The sequence below is a fragment of the Mustelus asterias genome, chromosome 12 (genome assembly GCF_964213995.1).
Source record: "Mustelus asterias chromosome 12, sMusAst1.hap1.1, whole genome shotgun sequence".
Classification (NCBI taxonomy): domain Eukaryota; kingdom Metazoa; phylum Chordata; class Chondrichthyes; order Carcharhiniformes; family Triakidae; genus Mustelus; species Mustelus asterias.
This window is the reverse complement of record NC_135812.1, coordinates 45,540,504-45,563,315: the sequence shown is the minus strand read 5'-3', so window position 1 is coordinate 45,563,315 and position 22,812 is coordinate 45,540,504. Positions and strand designations below refer to the sequence as shown.

Sequence of the window (22,812 nt, the reverse complement as noted above, 5' to 3'; positions counted from 1 at the left end):
CCTGTACTAAAAAGAACTTGCATTTATATGGTGCTTTTCACAAGCATCATGTCCCAAAGTGACTGTTGTCAATTAAGTACCTTTGAAGTGTAGTCACTTGCAATGTCAGAAGTGTAGCAGCATCCCACAAGTAACAATATGACCTGTTGTTTTTTTCAAAACTTAAGTCCCCAGATGCAAGCATTCAAAAAGAAAATCCAAACGAAAACAGTTTTTCTAACTGAAGAAATGGTTCCTCAGCTGTCTACAATCCATTACAATCTATTCAGCTGTGCTGCTGAGATTACAGAAATGCCCTCTGGCATTAAGTGTGAACCTTTGATGCAGTTACCAATTCAACTTCTTGTCTCAGTTGTTTGGGGGGAAACCTTGTTCTAAAATGTTTGTTCTTTTGCAGGAAGCTTAAAATATCGCTACCATGACCGACTCCAAGTATTTCACAACTAATAAAAAAGGTGGGTTTCCTGTGTTGCTCTTCCCTTTTGATTGCTTGATTTAAAGAGTACAACAGAGCTTAGTGTAGTGATGGTGTTTAATTGATGGTGTATCCAAGGGTGTAGGTCACTTTGGGAGCTGATGCACAGGTTACCGGTGTGACTCTGAATACAGTCCATTCCTGTATCAACAAACTACTGAGGAGGCAGAAGTGAACTGCATGCGAACCAGTAGAAATGGGTTTTCAGGCACCTTGTCTGGCTGCTTCCTCGGCTCAGCACAGGCATGGTGGATGAGAAAAAAGAAGAAATGTGGCGGAGGGAGGAGTATGAGTCTACAGTGTTGCATATGTAGTGGATATGTGCCATGTACAAATATTGGTACTGTGCTGCAGCTTCTGACCTTGGAAGTGGGAAGTTGCGTGTTCAATAAATGGCCTGGAAAGGACAGTTTGACAAAATCACAAGTATACATGAGGTTTAGATCAATAGTCTGTGATGAATTTAGCTTCTGATTCATCAAGATCCCATTTGATGCCTGCAGGGAGCACAGTCCATGGGTGATTACTACAATTCTAATTATAAGATTTGGCTGTAGTGCTTGAGAGACAAAGGGATTCACATCAAGCAAATTTATTTTTCAGTGTATCAGAAACCTTTATACCGAGCCAGAAGTGAACAAGCATATTCTGCTAACCATTTTAGCTTAAGGGATTTTATGAAACCAGATAATCCTATATTGCCATGCACTCTGGCTTTTTGTGACATTGAGTATTTATCAGTCAGTCATGCTATTGGATGAAATAGAAAAGAACAAAACTAATTGATTTTTACCTTCCAAATGTCTGAAGGAAATATGCCACAAGGTGTTTTGTTGAGCTGTTAGATTTGACCATTGGCCTATGTTGACGAAATTGATGTTAGCCTGGATGGTAATGGCTACACTTACAGTTTGACTATGAAGAATCAAAAACGACAGATGTCCCTGGTTGGTGTCCAGTGACTCGTGCAGGATTGTTTATGCACAGAGGTTGATTGAGGGTAGGACCAATCTCAGTCGTGAGGCCCCAAGATTGAATAGTCTACTGTAATGTCTGTGTGAATAATGGTCCCGTGGTGCCAGAAGGCTGGCTGTCTTTGTGGAATCGCTGGTTCTGGAAGAGAATGAATAAAAGGGCAAGGAAGCAAGTGAGAATTACTATTGCAGCTGCAACTGTGGCACACAATACTCGGGTTAATCTTGTTCAACTGTTTTATTGGTATAGGAGAGATATTCGAATTGAAGGCTGAGCTGAACAATGAAAAGAAGGAGAAGAGGAAGGAAGCAGTTAAGAAAGTCATTGCTGCTATGACAGTTGGCAAGGATGTAAGGTGAGGACATTATAATAATCAACATTTATCTCTCAGGGTTTTCTTCAGTGACTGGTAAATATGCATTAACTTTTGTTCCCTTCAATGGTTTCATTTGGTGACCATGGCCCAGATTGTGTCCCAATAGCAGCGAACATTGAAGTTCTGTGGAGGTCTACGATGGTACCATAACATCGGGTGAGCCCACTTAAACTTGAGTCTGGATGTCATGATGCATCTGAATGGGCTCCAGAGGAACTAATGCTGATGGTGCTGCTGGGACTTGTAATGCAGTGACTTGGGCTGATTACCTGGCACTCGCACTCATTTTTACGTGAATCTTTTTGAAGCTACTCCTAACCGGTGTAGAACCTGTACAGGGGAGGTGCCCCTTTAAATCAATAGGAGTGTGGAAACACTCCCACAGTCTCTCAGCGCCGCTGGCTCCCCTTCCCTCCTCTTCACTCACGCACACACGTGCACACCCCATGCATACTCCTGAAGAATACCGATGTCAGCAACAAAACTTGATGGCGAGAACCTTGACTGGGAGGTGGAGGTGAGGTGGAGAGTTGGTGGAGGCTGTAAGTAAAATTGCACCAAATTAAAAATTGAAATTAATTTAAAAAAATCCCCCTGCATGTTATTGAGGGGAGGACAGACCTCAAGTGGCATGGCATTAACTTGTGACACCAAAAGGAACATGGTTTTCCAGCAATGCGCTGTGCTGCTTAGCCTCTCTCTAACTTCATTGTCAGCCTCCAGTCAGGGTAGAATTTTAGTTTTTCATGTGGTCAGCGGCAGAACACTTCTGCTTCACTGCTGGCCCCAAAATCCAGGTCACCATAATCAATTTTTTTCTCTGAAGTATTTGTTCTTGGGGGGGCTTGAAGGTGAGGTGGGAATATATTGTATCTTTCTTGTTTGAGAGTTTGTGTCGGTGATCTATTTTGGTGATGTGCTGACAGAATTTGGAAGTCTTATTAAAGTACCAAAATCTGCGAGGTGGTGGCACAGTGGTTACCACTGCTGCGCCTCAGTGCCAGGGACCCAAGTTCAATTCTGGTCTTGGGTGACTGTCTGTGTGGAGTTTGCACATTTTCCCCGTGTTTGCATGGGTTTCCTTCAGGTGCTCCGGTTTCCTCCAACAGTCCAAAGATGTGAGGGTTAGGTTGATAGGCCATGGTAAATTGCCCCTTAGTGTCATGGGAATTAGCAGAGTAAATATGTGGGGTTAGGGGGATAGGGCCTGCATGAGGTTGTTGTTGGTGCAGGCTGGATGGGCTGAATGGCCTCCTGCACTGTAGGAATTCTATGATTCAAGTATCATCTCTTGAAAAGCCTCCTGTGTCTCTTTAGAATGTATCAATTGTTCTTTTTCAGTAACCTTGTGACATTTTAGCTCTGAAACCTTCTCAACCTTACCCCTTGCCTGAGGTGTGGTGACCCTCAGGTTAAATCACTACCAGTCACTGCCTGTGGTCATCAGGGACTATGGCGACTTTACCTTTTACCTTTTAGGTAACTGAAGATCTAGAAGATTGGACAACTGTATAAGTCTACTCTCCAGTCCATTTTATGTTATTGGATGGTGGAAGAAGGGACCTCAAACCTTGAACCTGCAGAAAATGGAGCCAGCTTCTTAAAGCCAAATCCAAATAGATTACTTGTCTGTTTTCAACAATCAAAGTATCAATTATGTTAAATCAATAACTTGTTCCCTATCTGAGTTGACCTTGCGAGTTGTTTGTACACAAAATAAAGTTGCCATTGGTTTGGTAACTATATCTGCTCACTAACAGTGTTGGCTGTTGAATCCCTAATTCACAATGGTGAATTATCAATGTGAGACGGAACAGCTTTGCATTGGACATTCTATCTTGCCTCTATTAAATATCTTGTACCAGTTAAATTCCCCGGTGTAAATTCTTAAGGGTGATGTGAGGATTGAGAGGGTAGGAATGATCAAGGTCAGCAATGTTGGCACTGGGGATTGGGACAATTTTCCCAGCTTGGTCACTGGCACTTACACACCAGCTAGAGCAAGGGGCCATCAGTCTGTCTTTGAAGAACGCTCTCACTTCTCACTGACATTTCTGAAGCTGGTTGCTGATTCAGTATTACTTTGGTTCTGTGCTGTGTGTGCATGATGATGAGCTGCTGGACAAGACTACAATCCAGCTTGTTTCGTGTAGGAGATGGATTGCTAGCAGACAGCCTTGGTTGGATTCAAGCCTAACTTCCAGAGGTGAAAGTATCGCTTGCGAATACACTGTTCATCCAACCTGCCTCTGTCTGTATTTCAATTTCACGTTTCTTACTTGTGCTTACAAAGCTGTATTTTGCCAAATGGGTGATTGAATATGAGATGTGAACATGCCATTTAAATGTTGGAGTGCACTTATTGCTGGTCAAGTCCATTATTTATTTACAACATTGATTGTGGGGGAGGAAGGTTCTTGCTGTCTGCTTTTCTGAACGCATGTTTACAACTTTGCTGAGAATGGTGGAAATCTTCTCCCTTACAAAGAGTTGAAGTTCAGTAGAAGTGTTAGAAACAGCCTGAGATTCTGGTGCCGTTTCTTTTGCCATTTGCTTCATTAAGTCCATCAATTCATTGGATTGGAGAGGGGGAGCGAGGTAAACATTGTCCTCTAGAATTGGGGTTGTACCGCAAGTTAATGAGGACCGATGGAAAGTGGCTCGACTGGAGGATGGAAAGTGGCTCGACTGGAGGATGCAAACCAGCAAACGCTGCTGCATCTGTTTCTTTGCTGCGTATTTTGTGATCTACTTCATTATCAACAGTGTCTGGCTGTCAGTAGCAAAATGGAAGGAGTGGGGCAGCTTCAGAGGGTGAAAATCTACAACTCTCCCAAATGTTGTTGATATCAAATCTTTGACTACAGGGATGGTCATTGCGGAAGGTGAAAATGTCACGCTGGTGTTAAGCTGATATGCGGTTGAACATATTGAGCAGGATAGAAGAAACTGGGAATGATCAGTGCTAATACTTGATGTGAAAATAAAAATGTTCCTTATCTCAGCACTTTAATTATTCATTGTTGGGCTGTGGGTGCTGTTGACATTTTTTGCCCATGTCCTGTGAAGGTGGTGGTGGGGGGCCACCTTCTTTGATAAGACCATAAGGGCAGAATTAGGCCACTCGGCCCATCGAGTCTGCTCCGCCAGTCAATCATGGCTGATAGTTTTCTCATCTCCATTCTCCTGTCTTTTCCCCATAACTCCTGATCATCTTATTAATCAAGAACCTATCTATCTCTGTCTTAAAGGCACTCAATGACCTGGCCTCCACAGCCTTCTGCGGCAAAGAATTCTACAGATTCACCACTCTCTGGCTGAGGAAATTCCTCCTCATCTCTGTTTTAAGGATTGTCCCTTTAGCCTGAGGTTGTGCCCTCCGGTTCTAGTTTTTCCGACTATGGAAACATCCTCTCCATGTCCACTCTATCCAGGCCTCACAGTATGCTGTAAGTTTCAATAAGATCCCCCCTCATCCTTCTAAGCTCCAATGAGTACAAACCCAGAGTCCTCAACTGTTCCTCATGCGACAAGCTCTTAATTCCAGAGATCATTCTTGTGAACTTCCTCTGGACCCTTTCTAAGGCCAGCACATCCTTCCTTAGATACGGGGCCCAAAACTGCTCACAATACTCTAAATGAAGTCTGACCAGAGCCTTATACAGCTCAGAAGTACATCCCTGCTCTTGTATTCTAGCTATTTATAATTATTCTAGATCATGTTTAAGATCAAATGTTTTCTTGAAAGAATCTTACAGATCATAAGTTGGTATTTTTTAACAGTCTAACAGCTTCATAGTCATCTTTGCTGACGTCAGCTTTTTTATTTCCAGACATTGTACTGAATTTAAGTTCATTATCTTAAGTGGTACAGTTCACCAATAATATACATTTCACAGAGAAAGTGATACTTTTATTTTTCCTGTACTATAGAGAGGTAATTTGCTTTGTGGTTTTGGATCACATGTTTGGGAATTTTTCAGATGTCTGTGGTCAGGTTTACGTTATGTTTGGAATAACTTGCCATGCCAGAACAATGTGTTGTAATATGGAATTGCAGACTGCAGCAATAAAGTGCTTGCTTCCTGTCAGGTAATGTGAAGCTGACTGCAGTTGCAGCATGCAGCAAATTTGCCGAACTGTCTTAAAATCATTGGCACCATGGGTTGCCAAGTTATTACTCAGTTCTTTGCATCACATGGCTGACCAGGAACCTCTCCCACTCTTGTCACCTGCCATCAGTTTGGTTTGGAAAGATTTTCAGTTTGCTACTCAACCTGTTCGGTCACGTGATGAAAACACCTTCCTTGGCCTTTTGATTCCTGGAGTGGGACTTGAGCCTGGAGCTTCAGAGGTGGAAATTCTACCTACAAAGCTGCAAGACCTCTAACCTTCAATTGCCCGCTTCAAATGCAGGATGTCCACAAGAGAGTTATCTGCCTGCTCTGACAATTGGGGATGGTACACTAACCAGCTCTCTCTTCTCCAAACTCTTTGCACTTCAATGTGACAAATAGATGGGAATAGTGCCTTAAGGCTGTTGCTTGGGGATTGCTCAGACATGTAGAGATCACAAGACTGCATCAGGATCGACCAGACGTGTGATCACAAGGCTATCTATTGGGGTTGATTAGTATGTTGCTACTTTTTTGTAAGTAGATTGATTTAATTCAAGTTGGACTAAAATTGGGTGAGTGAATTATTCTGAACTGACTTTGTTTCTGAATTTTGGTTCATTATCCATTCTCTCTTCCGTTCTTACACAGTTAGTGCTGATGTTCAATTTGTCTTCCTATTTTCCCAATGTTTCAAATCGATTTTTTAATTTGAGAATTTTTTTGTCTTCACCAATTCAAGGATTATTGGTGGGGTAGCGGATTCTTGAGATTTAGAACAATCTGGTAGAAATGGCTGGAACGACACAGTTACAGAAGCTTAAGCGGCAGAGAGAGAATCTGTTAGCAGGAAAATGTTCTGTTGATTAAAATGGTTGTGAGAATTTGAGCGACCCATTTCCCAATGTATTTAACATTTTATTATTTTTATTCATTCCCAGTTGAGAGGCTGTCAGTTAGACAAACACTGATGCAGCCAGTTCCTCGCAGACATGTGAGGAAGTCCATGGTGATTCTCTTATAATTGTTTTCAACTTTTGATGCTTCGCCCTGCTGACCTTGCTGAACGGAAGCACTTAGTAAGCAGAAGATTACTGATACAAATTGGCATAATACCATTCACACCATCAAGAGACAGATTCATTGGGCCATCTGACAAAGTGAAATACATTTTTTTCCTCTTTTTTTTGTTTCCCCCGCGTGAGTTCAGCATGGAGCTTCAGGCTTTTTCCAACTTTTCCTACTTGTTCTGAAAATGAGTTAATGCTTTCTGTATACAGAACCTGTCTTGTATTTACTGAAAGCTGAATTTTATTCTGCCATGTTAAATTATCACAGCCAATTTAAGAACTAATCATGGCGACAGTAAATAGTTTATTGGAAAATATGTAGGCAGGCCCCTTTGCTGGTTTCCAATTCTGAAGGTGCAAAATATTTCAATAGTCAGACTTCTTGTACAGGTTAACCTACTCAAATTTATGTGCAAGTAATATTCATCCTCGGTAATAAATGCAGCATAAAACAAGAGTAATATGGGATAATTGTATGCATAATGCATACAATTGATAATTATGTAAAAATATAATCTGACATGCAAAGAACAAAGAAAATTGCAGCACAGGAACAGGTCCTTCGGCCCTGCGAGCCTGAACCGACCATGCTGTCTGACTCAACTATGACCCGCTACCCTTCCGGGGACCATATCCCTCTATTCCCATCCTATTCATGCATTTGTCCAGATGCCCCTTAAAACTCACTATCATATCTGCTTCCACTACCTCCCCCGGTAGCGAGTTCCAGGCACCCACCGCCCTCTACATAAAAAAGCATGCCTCGTACATCTCCGTTAAACCTTGCCCCTCGCACCTTAAACCTATGCCCCCTAGTAATTGACTCTTCCACCCTGGGAAAAAGTTTCTGACTACTCTGTCCATGCATTCAGTAATGCATACATTTTGAAATATCTATCTGCAGTATGTACTTTGTAATGCACAAGGACTTGCAACCCTCAACCTTTTATCACATGCGGTCAGTAGTAGGGGATATATGTTAAGGGCTGAATCTCTCAAGGAGTGCAATCACCAGCAGATTGCCACTCTGCTCCTCCTTTTCTTGTGCCAGAGTTCCACATTTCTCACCTGAGTGACAGAACTGGGTCTCATGAGAAATGTGGGCCATTGCTCCTGGAGCCCGTCCGTCACGATGTGGGAGTGTTGGGGCAAACCTAGCCACTATCCCCTGATGCCACTAGATGCCATGCACCACTGAGTCTAAATGTCCTAAAGCCATTTGAGAAGCTAAGAGGCAAGGTAAGTGCGTGAGGGGGTAGGGGAGGTAGTCAATGGGTTAGGAGCGTGGGGGGGCAGTTAATGGAAGTTGGATCGTGGTAGGGTGAGTTGTGGGGGGACAGTTGGGGGTGAGGTGGGGATGAGGGTGGTCAGGGAAGAAGGTTTGCTCGTTGTGGGTTGAGGTTTGTTTAAAGTTAATTTATTTAATAGTACCACAAGTAGGCTTACATTAACACTGCAATGAAGTTACTGTGAAAATCCCCTAGCCGCCACAGTTCGGTGCCTGTTCGGGTACACTGAGGGAGAATTTAGCATGGCCAATGCACCTAACCAGCACATCTTTCGGACTGTGGGAGGAAACCGGAGCACCTGGAGGAAACCCACGCAGACATGGGGAGAATGTGCAGACCCCGCCCACGCAGTCACCCAAGCCAGGAATTAAACCCGGGACCTGTATATACCAGTGATAAGGAAGGACTGTAGAAAAAGAGATAATCAGCCATGGATATCTCAGGAAATAACAGAGGGTATCAAATTGAAAGAAAATACATACAAAGTGGCAAAGATTAGTGGGAACCTAGAGGATTGGGAAATCTTTAAAGGTCAGCAGAAAGCCGCGATAAAAGCTATAAAGAAAAGTAAGATGGATTATGAGAGTAAACTAGCTCAGAATATAAAAACAGATAGCAAAAGTTTCTACAAATATATAAAACGAAAAAGAGTGGCGAAATTAAACATTGGTCCTTTAGAGGACGAGAAGGGGGATGTAATAACTGGAAATGAGAAAATGGCTGAGGCATTGAACAGATATTTTGTGTCGGTCTTCAGAGTGGAAGACACAAATAACATGCCAAAAATTGATGACAGGAAGGCTATGGCAGGTGAGAACCTAGGAACTAACATTATCACGAAAGAGGTAGTGTTGGGCAAGTTAATGGGGCTATAGGTAGACAAGTCTCCTGGTCCTGATGGAATGCATCCCAGGGTACTAAAAATGATGGCTGGAGAAATAGCAAATGCACTGGTGGTAATTTACCAAAATTCGCTGGACTCTGGGGTGGTTCCCGCAGATTGGAAAACAGCAAATGTGACGCCACTGTTTAAAAAAGGAGGTAGACAAAAGGCAGGTAACTATAGGCCGGTTAGCTTAACTTCTGTAGTAGGGAAAATGTTTGAATCTATCATCAAAGAAGAAATAGTGAGACATTGGATATAAATTGTCCCATTGGTAAGACGCAGTTCATGAAGGGCCGGTCATGTTTGACTAATTTGGTGGAATTCTTTGGGAACATTACATGTGCGGTGGACAATGGGGAACCCATGGATGTAGTGTATCTGGATTTCCAGAAGGCATTTGACAAGGTGCCACACCAAAGACTGCTACATAAGATAAAGATGCACAGTGTTACGGATAAAGTATTAGCAAAGAGTGGGGGTAAATGGGTGTTTTTCTGGTTGGTGATCAGTGACTAGCGGTGTGCGTCAGGGATCAGTCTTGGGACCGCAATTGTTTACGATTTACATAGATGATTTGGAGTTGGGGACCAAGTGTAGTGTGTCAAAATTCGCAGATGACACTAAGATGGATGGAAGGGCAAAGTGTGCAGAAGACGCTGAAAGTCTGCAAAGGGATATAAATAATCTAAGTGAGTGGGCGAGGGTCTGGCAGATGGAGTACAATGTTGGTAAATGTGAGGTCATCCATTTTGGTAGGAATAACAGCAAAATGAACTATTATTTAAATAGTAAAAAATTGCAGCATGCTGCTGTGCAGAGGAACCTGGGTGCCCTTGTGCAGGAATCTCAAGGAGTTGGTTTGCAGGTGCAACAGGTAATTAAGAAGGCAAATGGAATTTTGTCCTTCATTGCTAGAGGGATGGAGTTTAAAAGCAGCGAGATTAGGTTGCAGCTGTATAAGGTGCTGGTGAGGCCACACCTGGAGTACTGTGTACAGTTTCGGTTGTGAATCTGTGAAATTCCCTGCCCAGTGAAGCAGTGGAGGCTACCTCATTGAATGTTTTTAAGGTAAGGATAGATAGATTTTTGAACAATAAACAAAGAACACAGCACAGGAACAGGCCCTTCGGCCCTCCAAGCCCGTGCCGCTCCCTGGTCCAAACTAGACCATTCTTTTGTATCCCTCCATTCCCACTCCGTTCATATGGCTATCTAGATAAGTCTTAAATGTTCCCAGTGTGTCCGCCTCCACCACCTTGCCTGGCAGCGCATTCCAGGCCCCCACCACCCTCTGTGTAAAATATGTCCTTCTGATATCTGTGTTAAACCTCCCCCCCCCTTCACCTTGAACCTATGACCCCTCATGAACGTCACCACCGACCTGGGGAAAAGCTTCCCACCGTTCACCCTATCTATGCCTTTCATAATTTTATACACCTCTATTAAGTCTCCCCATATCCTCCATCTTTCCAGGGAGAAAATAAAGGAATTAAGGGTTATGGTAAGCGGCTGGGTAAGTGGAGCTGAGTCCACAAAAAGATCAGCCATGATCTTATTGAATGGCGGAGCAGACTCGAGAGGCCAGATGGCCTACTCCTGCTCTTAGTTCTTATGTTCTTATGTTATGTCCCTGGCGCTGTGAGGCAGCAGTGCTAACCACTGTGCCACCGCAGGGTAGTCTAGGGGTCAATAAGTATGGTTAGAACTGGTTTTAAGCTTTTCCTTGGGTATTCTGCTCAGTGAGTTGGAACCATCCAAAGTTTCTGACTCAAGCTCAGAGTTTCAGAGGGTTCCAGATTCAGGGCATTTGCTGAATGGAAGTTAAAACTTCCTGGGCAATTCCCGCAGAGTCCTAAAGTAAAGTTTATTTATTAGTCACAAGTAAGGCTTACATTAACACTGCAATGAAGTTACTGTGAAATTCCCCCAGTCGCCACTCTCCAACGCCAGTTCGGGTCAATGCACCTAACTAGCAAGTCTTTCAGACTGTGGGAGGAAACCGGAGCACCGGGAGGAAACCCATGCAGACACGGGGAGAATGTGCAAACTCCACACAGACAGTGACCTAAGCCAGGAATCGAACCCAGGTCCTTGGCGCTGAGGCAGCAGTGCTAACCACTATGCCACCATGCCACCCCGTGCTTTCCCAGCCCATCTTCCGGGGCATGCCAACCCAGAAACTAGGAGATCTGGACCTTTACTGAATGTTTGAACAATGCCGACTATTTGTTCATCACCTTTAGGCAAATGGTTAGATATGAAACTGTATTTTTCTATACAATTGCTCTGGACCACTATTCATGTTCCATATTTGTAATAATGGGAATGAGCAGTGGCTGATTCAAAGCAGAAATGAATGATTCTGGCTGCAGAGGATCTTTCTCCCGATTAAAGCTCAAACAAGTTCTGAAGATGATATCACCCATCAGACTTGATTACATTGAGCATTAAAACAACAATGTTATTGTTCATTGGCTCTCTCCCAAACCCTGTGTTACAGTGTGGCCTCTATTACTACTGAAGTACAGACTGAAAGTGCATACAGATTAACGTGACCAGGTCTGATATACTTGTTTGGCAGAGATCAAATTCTGCATATCTAGCAGTGGTGAAGGCTATTTGTATTGCCACATAATCTCTATGCAGAGGATGAAACTATGTAAAGACATTCCAGCAGATAGGATGCTGGACATATTACACACAAACAGAAAATACTGGATAAACTCAGCAGGTCTGGCAGCATCTGTGGAGAGAGGAACAGAGTTCACATTTCAAGTATATATGACCCTTATACAGAACTGAAGAGGGGTAGAAATGTTTTGAATTATATAGTTGGAGAATGGATGGGGCAGAATGGAAGGTCAGGGAGAGATCAGAGCTGTGGCGAGCTTGGCAAAGATGTCCTGGACATAAGATAAACAGGGTGTTAATGGTGCCATTAAGGGCTGAAGAGTGCAGATGGCAGAACGTGTTATTTGGAGACCAAAGGGCACTGCTCATTGGCAGCTAAACTAAACAACAAGGGACTGTTGGCCATGAGGGCAGGGGGTGGGGTTGTGTTGGCTCAAGCCATGGGAACTGAAAAACAAAAAATGAAAAGGCTCACCATTTAAAGTTGTTGAACTTAATGTTGATTCCAGAAAGCTGTAATGTGTCTAATCAGAAGATAGAATAGAATCACAGAAACCCTACAGTGCTGAAAGAGGCCCATTGAGTCTGTACTGAAAACAAGCCCACCCAGGCCTTATCCCCATAACCTCATGTATTTACCCTGCTAACCCCCCGACACTAAGGGGCAATTTAGCGTGGGCAATTTAACGTGGCCAATCAACCTAACCCGCACATCTTTGGACTGTGGGAGGAAATCTGAGCACCTGGAGATGCAGGGAGAAGGTGCAAACTCCACACAGACAGTGACCCAAGGCCGGAATCGAACCCAGGTCCCTGGCGCTGTGAGGCAGCAGTGCTAACCATGGCTCTGATATTAAGAGATATTGGAGGCGGTGGTGAGAGAGGAGTGGAATGTGTTTATATAGGTCAAGCGTGGAGAGGGGGTGGCAAGATGCACCCAGGAATGCAAATATCCTGCCGAATTTAATGGTAGGAATTCAGCATCTCCTACCTGGCAACCAGTCAAATTGACAGATTTGTCATTTGCCAGGTGGGAAAACCAGCAGCAGAAAGCTGCAGCTGGGGACGCTGGGGGACAGACTTGGATGTCTACACACTTCCACATATGCAGCAAGAGGAGCTGCTCCACTCTGATCCACTGACTCAGTAAAGGCAGAAGGTCAGATTTGGTAACTTCCTGGAGTGAATGTCTCTGCTGTTTATCAGATAAATTCGGCAAGTCATCTGACCAGCCAGTGCATATCTTATTTTGAATTAACATTGTAAAATGTGCACTACACCCGAAAACTCTCTGCCACATTGCAGACTTAGCATGGTGATTAGCAAAGTTACACAACAGTAAAGGAAATCAGACATTCGGGAGCCTGTAATTTTCCTTGTAAGGTAACAGAATCATACAGCACTGACGTAGGACATTCAACCCATCACATTTGTGCTGGTGCTTTGAAAGAGTTAGCCAACTCATCCCATTCCCCCGACTTCTGCCCCATATCCTGGAGCTGAACTGAACCTGGACCCACCTTCCCACGCAAGCGCAGAAAATGCAACACCTGTCCCTTCACCACCTCCCTGCTCACCATCCCAGGGCCCAAACACACTTTTCAGGTGAAGCAGCGCTTCACGTGCACCTCCTTTAATCTGGTCTATTAAATCGCTGCTCCCAATACGGTCGACTCTACATTGGAGAGACCAAACACAGACAGGGTGACTGCTTTGTAGAATGCCTTCGGTCCATCCACTAGCAGGACCCAGACCTTCCTGTCGCTTGCCATTTCAACACACCACCCTGCTCTCCTGTCCACGTGTCCGTCCTTGGCCTTCTGCAATGTTCAAGTGAAGCCCAACGTAAGCTGGAGGAACAGTACCTGATCTTCTGATTGGGTACTTTACAATCTCCTGGACTAAACGTTGAGTTCAACAACTTCAGAGCTTGAACTCTCCCCTCCCATCTTCACTCTATTTCCATTTATTTTATTTTATTCATTTCACCTTATTCATTTTTTATTACTCTATATTCTTATTTTGTTTTACCACTTCTAAAATCTCACTTCCCATCTTGTTTTCCAACCCCCCCCCACCCCCCCACCCAGCTAGGGTCAACTTCCACATTCCTCAGGTTGTTCTTTGACACTTTGCACCTTTGTTCTGCTATTTACACATTCTGGTCTCTTAATGGAGGCTCTTAGCATCATTCTCATCCTTTATTGTTACCATTGACATTCCCTTTGTCTTTTTGTCTGTCAGTCCTACAGTCCTATCAGTTACAAAGCCCACCCCCCTCCCTGATAGTATAAATCTTGTCTGATTTTCTTTGTCTTCAGCTCTGATGAAGTGTCATCCAGGCTCGAAACATTGACTCCATTATCCTCTCTCCACGGATGCTGTGAGATTTTCCAGCATTTTCTGTTTGTGTTTCAGATTCCACCATCCGCAGTGTTTTGCCTTTATCTTAGGGTTTTGATTAGGTTGATTGATAGAGACAGTGAATGGGTGGAGCTAAACTTGCAGAAGAGAGTTTATTTAGTTACTGCCAGGTTCGGAAAGAAGAGGTGTCTTTTTGTATCTCTCTCTCTGGAGTATGCTGTTTGGGACTGTCCAAAGACAGGTGTCTCTGTTTCTCCAGAGATGTTTAAAAGGCTCCCGGACTGTTAACAAATACAAACACACAAGCCTGGGGGTTTGCTAACTGATTTTGAAGAGGGGTTTTAAGCCTGTAAGAGGAATATTGTTTGAATTAGAACTAATGAAAATAGATTAGCAGTTAAGAATTGTAACCTGTCCTGTTTAAGTATTGTTCAATTGTAAATGTTAAGCTAATTCATTTGTTGTAGTTAAAACTGCATTGTTAAATAAAGTTTGTTTGAAAATAAAAACTTCCTGGTATGTCAGTAGAATCACATCTGGAGTGAAACATTTTATCCTCAGATTTATGCCAAAATAGTAAATAATTGGGGTCTAGTCTAACTTCATAATATACCGTGGGGGTTTCTGATCTTGTATCCTAACAACAGATTCTGTCATACTTGCTGCATTTGTCCATGTTTTTGTTTGATTTCTAGCATCTGCAATATTTTCCTTTTATTTTCTGGATATGTTAACTATTTACGACTGTTTATCACAAGGAGAAACCATTCTATTATTATCAAGATAAACCAATTTGTCTTCTATTGTGTTTTGTGTAGTTCACTCTTTCCAGATGTTGTGAACTGTATGCAAACAGACAACCTGGAGCTGAAGAAGCTGGTTTATCTTTACCTCATGAACTACGCCAAGAATCAGCCTGACATGGCCATCATGGCTGTCAACAGCTTTGTCAAGGTATAATTATGAAAAATTGATAGATCTGATTATGCTTTCCAGGGTTGTACAGCATCATACATGTCAGAAAGCCTCATGCTCAATTCCAAGTCTGATTCAGGGTGTGAAGTACTGCAGTTGAGCCCAGCACCCCTGAGTTCAGGGAGTTTCTGCACCACATCACTATCCGCTGGAAAATGCTGCATATTGGGTGAAGCCATCATTGATTTTTGACCCCACCACGGTAAAATAAACCCATGATTTAGTGAACCTGATTTACCAAAATATAATCGGCTGATTCTCGCTATGTCAGCTCAAGTGTTAAGATTGGCCAGTTGAGAAAAGAGGTGCCAGAGAGCTGCTGCTGCCTGAGTAACCATGCTGTGGTGACCATGTTGGTATCTGGGCAACGCTACCCTTGAGAGTCAGTATCTTTGGGAGGTGGGGAAAGTTAGATTTTGAAAAATTATAGAACACTATTTTTAATCACAGAGCAGCAGATGTCATTCAGAAGCATAGAAATATTATTTGAACTTGTTGAGACAGTGTGCTCTGGCAACATAGTTTGCTGTCACTTATATTCTTGTTTCTTCATGTGGACAAGTTTTGACAATTGCTGTTTTTTTCAGCAGTTGAATCAGTGTCAAAGTTACATTTTTTGAAGTGTAATTTATATTATTCTCTGCTGTGCTCCAGCTTGGCATAATACATCACACTAGAGCCCTATCAGATCATGTTTTATTCTGTGGCTTATAACTACAGTTGCACGGTAGTTTCAGTAACCCAGTTCACAAGTGTCCATGAGAATCATGGGCTGGCCAGTTTCTGTAGTACCTTCACAGGAAGAATGCTCCACATGAAAGTTCCACCCTTATTAGAGCAGACATGAGGACTAAGCTTGTTTCTGAAGCCCAACAGCGTGCGCTACACACTTAGAATAATTGTACTTCAGTTATTACCTTGTCAATACCAAGAATAAAGTTAGGTAAAGTCACCATATTCCTGGATGACCATGGACTGCTCTCCCCTTTGAGATGGAGAGCTGACTGGTGAACCTGAGGATCACCACACCTCAAGCAAGGGGCAAGGTTGAGAAGGCAGGGCCTTCATGAATAACCTCAGCCGGTATGGGAATTGAACCCCCGCCATTGGCGTCACCCTGAATCACTAACCAGCTGTCCAGCTAAGTGAGTGATTGTCATTGTGAGTGATTGTCCATTGTCAGTGAGCTAAACTGACAATGTCACTATGATAAAAAGGAGAACCTGACAATTCATATGAAATTAATAATAAGATCTTTCATCAAATAAGTCAACTAGCTTTTTTCACTAAAGATTGAACAAAAGTTCAAGAGCTCAAGGGGTTAAACACAAACATTCTGTCAGTTTTGTTTATCTGCTCCCTTGAAATTTTGCAAACGCCATTCCTCATTGTAGGTCTATTGACACTGTTAACTCGCTAGTGCCACACCCAAGTATCCATGCTTCAGAAATGAATCTAAACAGTGAATGTTGGCAGTGGATCATTTAACTAAAGTGCATCTCAGGCCCAATCATGTCCTTGTATTGTCTTGACGTACACTTCCCTGAATGTATCACTAGATTAAAATGATTCGGAACAGTAACTGAAGTTAGATTACCTTTGCCTTGCCTGGTCCTGGGACACTGAAGTCAAATATAGCAATTCATCATTTTTATTTACTTCACAGTTGCTAATTGGCCTACTGTGTATCCCAGTGCCTTCTATTTTGTTTCAGATTCTCAATATTTTAATTGTACGATTTAGGCTTGGCTGATCCAGCTAAGACTGTCCAAATTGATCGAGCCCAGGGACTGAGTGTGGCACCTTGTTTAAACATTTTCTGAATTAGCCAGATTGTGCTCTCTGTATAGAACAAATGGGTTAATGGTTACGTTAATGAGACCATGATATTATTGATATAAATGTGACATCAAGGGTCAAATTCTAATAGAACAAGAGGCAGAACAATTTGAGCTCTGGAAACCATGTGGTTGCCCTGAAGTTTTTGCAAATACTTCTTAAGTAGTTTGAAGAAAAACTATATACTGGCTATCTCAAGTCGACCATGGAATAAACAAAACCTCATCGAGGTTTGGTAAGACAACGAGAAATAGTAAAACCTCATCGGAAAATGATGGCAGCTCTGGAGGCCACAGTTTAAGAAACAACCACAGGTTGGTAACCCACGGGTAAAGACCTTGGAATGGATTGACTTGGCAATGACAAAGATTAAAACTGCTACAGTGAGGGGACGGTGAGACGGGTGAATTAGAGATTGCGTTGCAGTCACTGTGCTTGATAACACGCTTGTCGGATTTCTCACAACTAAAGATGATTTGATCATAAGACAATACAGATCATGAGGCAGGTGGAATTGAGGTGAAATTCGGGGAGCTGTTAAGGTTTGGAATGGGTTGACCAGTATGTCGGTCCAAGTAAGGAAACATGCCCACCGAAAAGCTGGCGTTCAGCCAAATCCAGCAAAGGAGCGGAGTAAACTCTCTCAATGTACTAAAATACTCCAGATATGGTGCCAACAGACAACACCATTGCAGAAACTGCTCAGCAGAAGAATCCAAATGCTCTCACCATGGCAGGACTGGACATTTTGAACAGTTCTGTAGATCTATACTATCATTCAAGAGAAGAAAGCTAGAACATGTTCCCAACTATTTTGAGATCTAAGAAATTAGTGATATGCCTTTCCAACCTGATGATTTCCTACAATAAATCAAAGAAACCAATAAACAGTTGGAAGTCCAAGGACACAGAACTGAATTTAAACTGGACACAGGGATAGATGTTTCAGTTTTATTGGACAGATTAGATTGGTTTCAGAACCAGCTTAAGGAGATACACATCTGACTTAAAAGCTACAAGGACCTGGAGGCACAGACCTCATAGAATCCCTACAGTGCAGAAGGAGGCCCTTTGGTCCATTGAGTCCGCACCGACCATAATCCCATCCAGGCCCCATTCCCGTAACCCCACATATTTACCCTGCTAATCCCCTAACACTAGGGTCAATTTAGCATGGCCAATCAACCTAACCCACACATCATTGGACTGTGGGAGGAAACCAGAGCACCCGGAGGAAACCCACGCAGACATGGGGAGAATGTACAAACTCCACACAGGCAATGACCCGAGGCCGGAATTGAACCTGGTCCCTGACGCAGTGAGGCAGCAGTGCTAACCACTGTGTCACCGTGTCGCCCTCAAATATGAAGGGTCAATTCACTACAACTTTGGCAAGAAGATAAATTAACAAAACCCTTCATCTGACAGAACCAGCAAATGTCTCTGCTCAGCAGGTCAGCGAGATTTGATATTGTATAAAAGCTCAATGAAATTTCAGTAGAGGACAGTGAAGCAATACTCGAATGAGTTTCTGAAGTTGCCTAGAGAGCTGACAGACTTCGAAACAGCAGCAATTCACTCATTATGCAGTGATCGCTTTTTATTGTAGAAACACCATCCACAGGAAGACATTGCAGATTTCTCACTGTTTGCAAATGGGCTGGAATACATGGAGCTGTAAAGATGGTAATTGTCAAATAGAGGAGCTTTTACACCTTGGGTTGGCTCTTTTCCTGACAAGGGATCATGAGAATGAAGCCATTGCAGGAGCAGGTGATCTCTTTGACTCCACTGCCAATGCTACTGAAATCTGTCCTTTATGACTTCAGCAGGTCTTTTAAGTAGGTACTGACAAGGTGAATTTGTCTACTTACCCCACTGAACCTACCACTAAACAATCAACAATTGCTGTCTGGCAATGGTAAGCAATCCAGGGAGAAGGCAATGCTTGATTTCAAGTTGGAGCAAACCACTAGAAAAAGTTCAGAACTTATTTATTTGTGCGAATATAAGCTACAGTGGACACTTAAATCTCACCAGCAAGTCACAGATGCATGCAAATTGTGAAGAAACAGAGGCTTAAATTACAGAGCTTTTGCAGGAGTTTAATCTCGATCCGGGTCTGGAAGCTTATTCCATTGTTGAAGATGGTGCAGCCCTATGTTCTCATGCTGATACCCAGCACCCTATCACCTTCAGCAGAGCAGTTTCCCACTGAAGCGAATGTGGAAATGATTTCACTATTTACAGTGTGAGGGAAGTTATATTTTCTTCATATCCTGCCATGCCTTTATGATCTTCGTTCTTCTTCCTGTCTACCAGCTATTGAATCCTACTTTAGTCATCACATCTGTGAAATTTGACATAGAAGGTACTTCATATTCTCAGGCCTTTTCCCCAGTGTGTAAAGTAGAAGCAGAAGATTACAGAGCGAATGTCACTCTGTTCTCTTCCTTTTCAAGGGGGTGTGATCATCCAATGTCATGACGTTTTTGTTCTCCTGAATCAGTGTTTCATTGAATTTAAGAATCTTTGCAGTCAAGGTATTGAAAACCCAAAAGTCAGCAGTTGTTAGAAATTGCTATTCCACTCCACAGTGCATTTGCCTTCCAAGGTGAAGATAAGTGGATGCATGAATCCGGCACATCCTTCAAGAGAGCCAAGAAATCTGTTGTGTAGATTGAAGCCTTGGGTGACAGTGGCTTGGAGGGAGGCAAAGAGAATGAGTTGGATAGAAACTGTAAACAATACTGGAGGTTTACAGGCATTGGGAATCTAATCTAAATAGCTTAACAAAGGAATGTAAGAGTTTGGAGTGAGGGAAGTGGTGGGGAGGCGAAGAGTAATGGGCTATAGGTTACATGAGTGAGACCATGTTAATGTTGTAAGCATGACATTGTGTCAGATGACCAGAAGGCTCCTTGTGGCTAAATGGGATAGACTGCAAACAGATCTAACAACTTAAGACCATGAGGCGCTGTGGGCCATCAGCAGCAGATGTGTACTCAAACACAAAAGCCCAGCATGTCAGTGCAAAAGATAACCTTCAGCCAGAAATGCTGAGTGGATGATCCATCTTGGCCTCCTCTGGAGGTCCCTAGATGTCAGTCTTCATCCAATTCGATTCACTCCATGAGATATCAAGAAATAGCTGATGGCACTGGTTACTGAAGAATACTAAACACATTATAAGCAATAAAAGAGCAAATACATTGAATATTGGGGAAAAGTCCTATTGATCCAGAGGATGCTGTGCTTAGACTGATATAGAGTAGATTTATCTTTATTTTGCGTCCAGCTGTAGTACAACTCAGTTGGTGGTGCCTGATGCTAACAGCACGAAAATTAAAATGTTCCATTTCTCATGCACAGACAGAACAACAACAAAAATCCTTAGCAAGGGTGGCACAGTGGTTAACACTGCTGCTTCACAGTGCCAAGGACTCGGGTTCGATTCTGGCCTTGGGTGACTGTGTGGAATTTGCACATTGTCTGCATGGGTTTCCTCCTGATGCTCTGGTTTCCTTCCATAATCCAAAGATGTGCAATTTAGGTGTATTGGCCATGCTAAATTGCCCCCTCGTGTCCCAGGATGTGTAGTTTAGGGGGATTAGTGAAGTAAATGTGTGAGGTTACGGGGTTAGAGTGGGGGGCCAGGGTAAGGTGCTCTTTTGGAGAGTAGGTGCAGACTCGACAGGCCAAATGACCTTCTGCACTGTAGGGATTCTATGCAAATGCCCGAAAGTCTCAAATTAGAAGTGTGTACTGATAACATTTTTAATTGAAATTCTTTAAAAAATTTGTTCTCAGGACTGTGAAGATCCAAACCCCTTGATCAGAGCTCTGGCAGTCCGTACTATGGGTTGTATCCGTGTGGACAAAATAACAGAATACCTATGTGAGCCTCTCCGCAAGTGTCTGAAAGATGAAGACCCGTATGTCCGCAAAACAGCTGCTGTCTGTGTGGCCAAACTGCACGACATCAATGCCCAGATGGTAGAGGATCAAGGCTTCCTGGACTCACTGCGAGACCTGATTGCTGACTCAAACCCCATGGTACGGAACATATTCCTACTTTTCTTGAGTGTTTTGAGGTTTGACTTGTGTGGAGTCTTTTTCCTTTGTGTTGCAAAAGGGCCAAGATTAACCATTTGTCAAGTTGTAGCTCTGATAATTGCTGCATAGACAGTCAAAGCATGTTTGCTCCACAGCTTGCTGACAAAGTTTCCTTATAAAATGAGCGTATGCAATTTCAATTGTGGGCATAGGTCCACAGCACAAATTTATTAGCTGGAGGTACAGATCAGTGGACCTCAGATTCTACACCACAGGTACATCTGTCCTCAAAGTTTGAAGTTTATTTATTAGTGTCACAAGTAGACTTACATTAACACTGCAATGAAGTAACTATGTAAATTACCTAATCATCATACTCCGGCGCCTGATTGGGTACACTGAAGGAGAATTTAGCATGGCCAATGCACCTAACCAGCATGTCTTTCGGATTGTGGAAGGAAACCAGAGGAAACCCATTTAGACACCACACAAGCCAGGAATTAAACCCGGGTTTCTGGTGCTATGAGGCAGCAGTGCTAACCACTGTGCAACCGTGCTGCCCCTTGACTTCCTGGTCATGGCTGGCTACCGTCACCAGGCCTAGCATCTTTCTCTTCTCTAACATAGAGCATGTTTACATTCCATGAACAAAGAAATACAGTACAGGAGGGGAGGCAGTGGAGACTAGGGGTTGAACCCGCGACTTTGCTGACTTGTACAGGTTAACCATGTAGGATAGTGCATTGACCCACAAGGACAATCATGGAAGTTTGCTGACCCTCTGGTTGAAATGGAAATTGTGAAAGCCTCCCTGTTATGTGCACAGAGAATGCTCCATGGTTTAAGTGGACCATCCTGAAAAGGCATGGTAGAAGTATTGCTGCACTTAATTGCAGCCATGTGACATTCAGTTTAGATCTAGTTTTCTTGTATGCAGAATTACATAATTGCAGATAGAGGGATAGACAAAGGAGGTAAATTCCGAGGTTACTTATATTGCAAGTCTTGCAAAATATCAGACCCCTTATTGTCTACTCAGTTTGCAACAGTAAGGTGAGCTGAACATTAATTCTGAGCCGCAGTTGACATCCATTGGTCCTATTGGCAAAGTTGGTGTTGCACGACTCAACACACAAGAAAACCATTTCACCCATCAAGTCTATGCCTGTTCTTTTGAACACAATATTCTATTTCCCTTGAGCTTAGCAATGCCTATTCCTTTTCAAGTGTATTTACAGTTCCCTTCTGCTGCATCCAATTTGCAGTAGTCCAGTTGGCAACAATTGATTGTGCTGCACAGCCATGTTCTGCCTTGTGCCTTCCGTCTGCACATTTAGCATGTGAAAGATATCAGAAAACAGGACCTCCCAGTTACAGGATGTGCACCTAAGGCCATTGGTTTGTATTTTGCATTAGAAATGATGACGGAATTGTCAGTATTCGCTGTTATTCCTCCACTGAAACTTAACAGCACCTCCTGGACCTCCTTATTTCACTGTGTTTGCAGACTTCAGAAGTTGGGGTAAAAGCCACTAGGTGCCTGGAGTAAGCTGAAGTCCGAAAGCCTTTATTGCAAACATGCAGGGGAGAGCTTTCAACGAGCAGACATCTCTTGTGTTAGCACCATGCTGAATTTGGCAGGAATTGCGGAGGATGATCCTTTGAATACGGAGGATTGTGGGGTGAAAAGTGAAGATGGGGGGGGGGAGGGGCGGCGGCGGCCTGTCGTGGTTCTGTGAAGGGGAGGTTTGCGGACAGAGG

General features: G+C 43.2%; 1 protein-coding gene across 2 annotated transcripts in view; it reads left to right on the top strand.

The window, feature by feature from the left end:
* The window catches only part of ap2b1 (adaptor related protein complex 2 subunit beta 1), a 290,885-nt gene that overhangs the window by 9,238 nt on the left and 258,835 nt on the right, over window positions 1–22,812 (top strand). For both annotated transcript variants that reach the window (XM_078225148.1, XM_078225149.1), the window contains exons 2-5: window positions 398–455; window positions 1,700–1,805; window positions 15,000–15,135; window positions 20,806–21,051. In XM_078225148.1, the coding sequence (XP_078081274.1) occupies window positions 419–455; window positions 1,700–1,805; window positions 15,000–15,135; window positions 20,806–21,051 (525 nt within the window). In that variant the 5' untranslated portion in view covers window positions 398–418. The remainder of the gene's footprint in view (window positions 1–397; window positions 456–1,699; window positions 1,806–14,999; window positions 15,136–20,805; window positions 21,052–22,812) is intronic.